The following is a 2069-nucleotide window of genomic DNA, read 5'->3' as shown; positions in this document are numbered from 1 at the left end:
GACTACAACTCCCACGTTTCCGTGGGTTTTAAACTACATTTCCCAGAAGCCCTTGCCGCGGACGGATATAGCGAAGCGAGGTCGGTAGGGGAGTGTTCGTAATTCAGCTGAACCTGGCGGGAGCCTCGGCGCTCGGCTACTGTGTGTCCAAAGGCTGCTCGAGAAGCAGCGCAACCAGAGGAGCGGATTCAGACTCCCTAGTCCGGCGCTGGTGTTCGTCTGGGTTTTTGCTGATCCAGGGCTGGAGGTTTGAGGACGAGCGGGACGCTCGTGCAGGTACCAGGGTAACAGTCTGGTGTGTCGGGGATTGGAGTGTTCATAGGGGCCTTTGCTGTCCGGAGACCAGGGGAGCGGATAGACTCCCGGACTGTTAAAGATAACTGCAAGGGGCGGAATGCTGGGGGGAATCGTCCGCATTACCGTCACGAAGGTCCGAGGCCGGTAGGGTAGATTAGTAAATACAAAGCGGACGGCAGTAGTTAATCCTACGCCCTCCCATGTTTGTTGGACTTAGGACCCTCGGAGGGGGCTTGTTGGTTTCATCGGAGTATATGGAGCAATATACTTCAAAGGTCGCGTGACGTTTTTTGTTGTAACATTTGCCGAGTACAATATATCGTTTGTTGTTTGGAAGGAATACCCCAGGAGAATAGCCCAAAGGGTGACCCTGCAGAGGAAATTACAGACCAGGGTATTTCCAGAGCAAAGGGGGGGTACGTAGCCATCAGTTCTTTCATAGTGATGCTTAGGTGGGCCAGGAGTGCAGTGTCCACTAAATGGTGTTCTTGTGTTCTGTAGGGGAAGGAAGGCACAAGGAAGGAAATGCTGCGGTGAAGCCGCTCTGTCGTGCTAGCTCAGGTGACGCTCTTTTTTGTTAGCGAGATATACTGAGAGTAGGGAAGTGACTTTGTATTAACCGGTGTGTTTTGTTTTTCAGCTTCCCTTCCCTGCTGACCCCTTCCTTTCCCCCCCCTGGGTTTTTCCCCCGTTGGGGGTTTTTTCCCTCGCCGTATCAGTCGAACACCCTGTGTTTATTTAATCTTCAGGGTGTTTGGCAGGTCCGGAGGTGGAGCTTATCGCTGCGAATGGATCCTGCAGAGTGACAACCTGACAGAATCACGAACCCAAGAATTACATTCTGCCCGGTTCATTTCGCAGTGATAATGGCGTCCATGGAGGACGTGTTACACGCTTTAGTCCTGGTTCAACAGGAGTTGGCGTCGGCTAGAGCCGAAACCACCGTCTTAAGAGACAAGATAGAACAATTGACCAGGAACCCCTTCAGTGCATCCGCTCCTGCTTCTTCCATCCAGGTGACGGTGCCCCCTCCCATACCTTTGGCTACCCCCGAGAGGTTTTCCGGCAACCCTCGCAAAACCCAGGTTTTTCTGACGCAGATACTGCTACATTTTTCCTGTAAGCCTGCTTCTTTCCCATCTAATCATTCCAGGGTGGCTTTCGCCATATCCTATTTGGCAGGGGACGCTGCCAATTGGGCGGTGCCACTCGTAAGGAACAATGATGCTATTTTGTCTGATTGGTCTGCCTTTAGAACAGAGTTCGAGAAGGTCTTCGACCGTAGGGCTAAAACCTTTACTGTAGACAAAGAACTCTTGGAATTGAGACAAGGTAAAGGCGAGCTGATTACGTATTTGACCACGTTTAACAGACTGGTGGCTGAGGCTGAATGGCCGGAAGAGAAAAGAATGTCTCTTTTTATCAGGGGTTAAAAGAGGATCTGAAGGATGTGGTAGCTCAAGTAGATCCACAGCCACAAACGTGTGTAGACCTGATTCATCTGGCTTTAAGACTGGACAGTCGCATGACAGAGAGAGGGGGTGGTCGGAGAAGATGGGATAGGGGGTCTGTTGGCTATGACCGGCCCCCTCGTAAGCCCTTGGGAGGGATCGAAGGGAGTCCGGAACCTATGGAGATAGGAGCTCTTCGAGCACCCTTAACGAAGGAAGAGAGAGAAGTCAGGAGGTCCCAGGGACTTTGTATGTACTGTGGGAAGAAGGGGCATTACGTTAGGGAATGCCCCTCCAAGCCCAAGAGTACGGGGGCCAATA

General features: G+C 51.9%; 1 protein-coding gene across 1 annotated transcript; it reads left to right on the top strand.

The window, feature by feature from the left end:
* The first annotated feature begins 1163 nt into the window (after positions 1-1163).
* LOC146862541 (protein LDOC1-like) lies at positions 1164-1730 on the top strand. The gene has a single exon (XM_085643096.1). It carries the CDS (start codon positions 1164-1166, stop codon positions 1728-1730), a length of 567 nt encoding a protein of 188 aa, XP_085499222.1.
* The last annotated feature ends 339 nt before the right edge of the window (positions 1731-2069 follow it).

This window comes from Triturus cristatus, chromosome 2_2 (assembly GCF_964204655.1).
Source record: "Triturus cristatus chromosome 2_2, aTriCri1.1, whole genome shotgun sequence".
Lineage (NCBI taxonomy): Eukaryota > Metazoa > Chordata > Amphibia > Caudata > Salamandridae > Triturus > Triturus cristatus.
The sequence above is the reverse complement of the archived record's forward strand: the minus strand, read 5'-3'. Positions and strand labels throughout refer to the sequence as shown.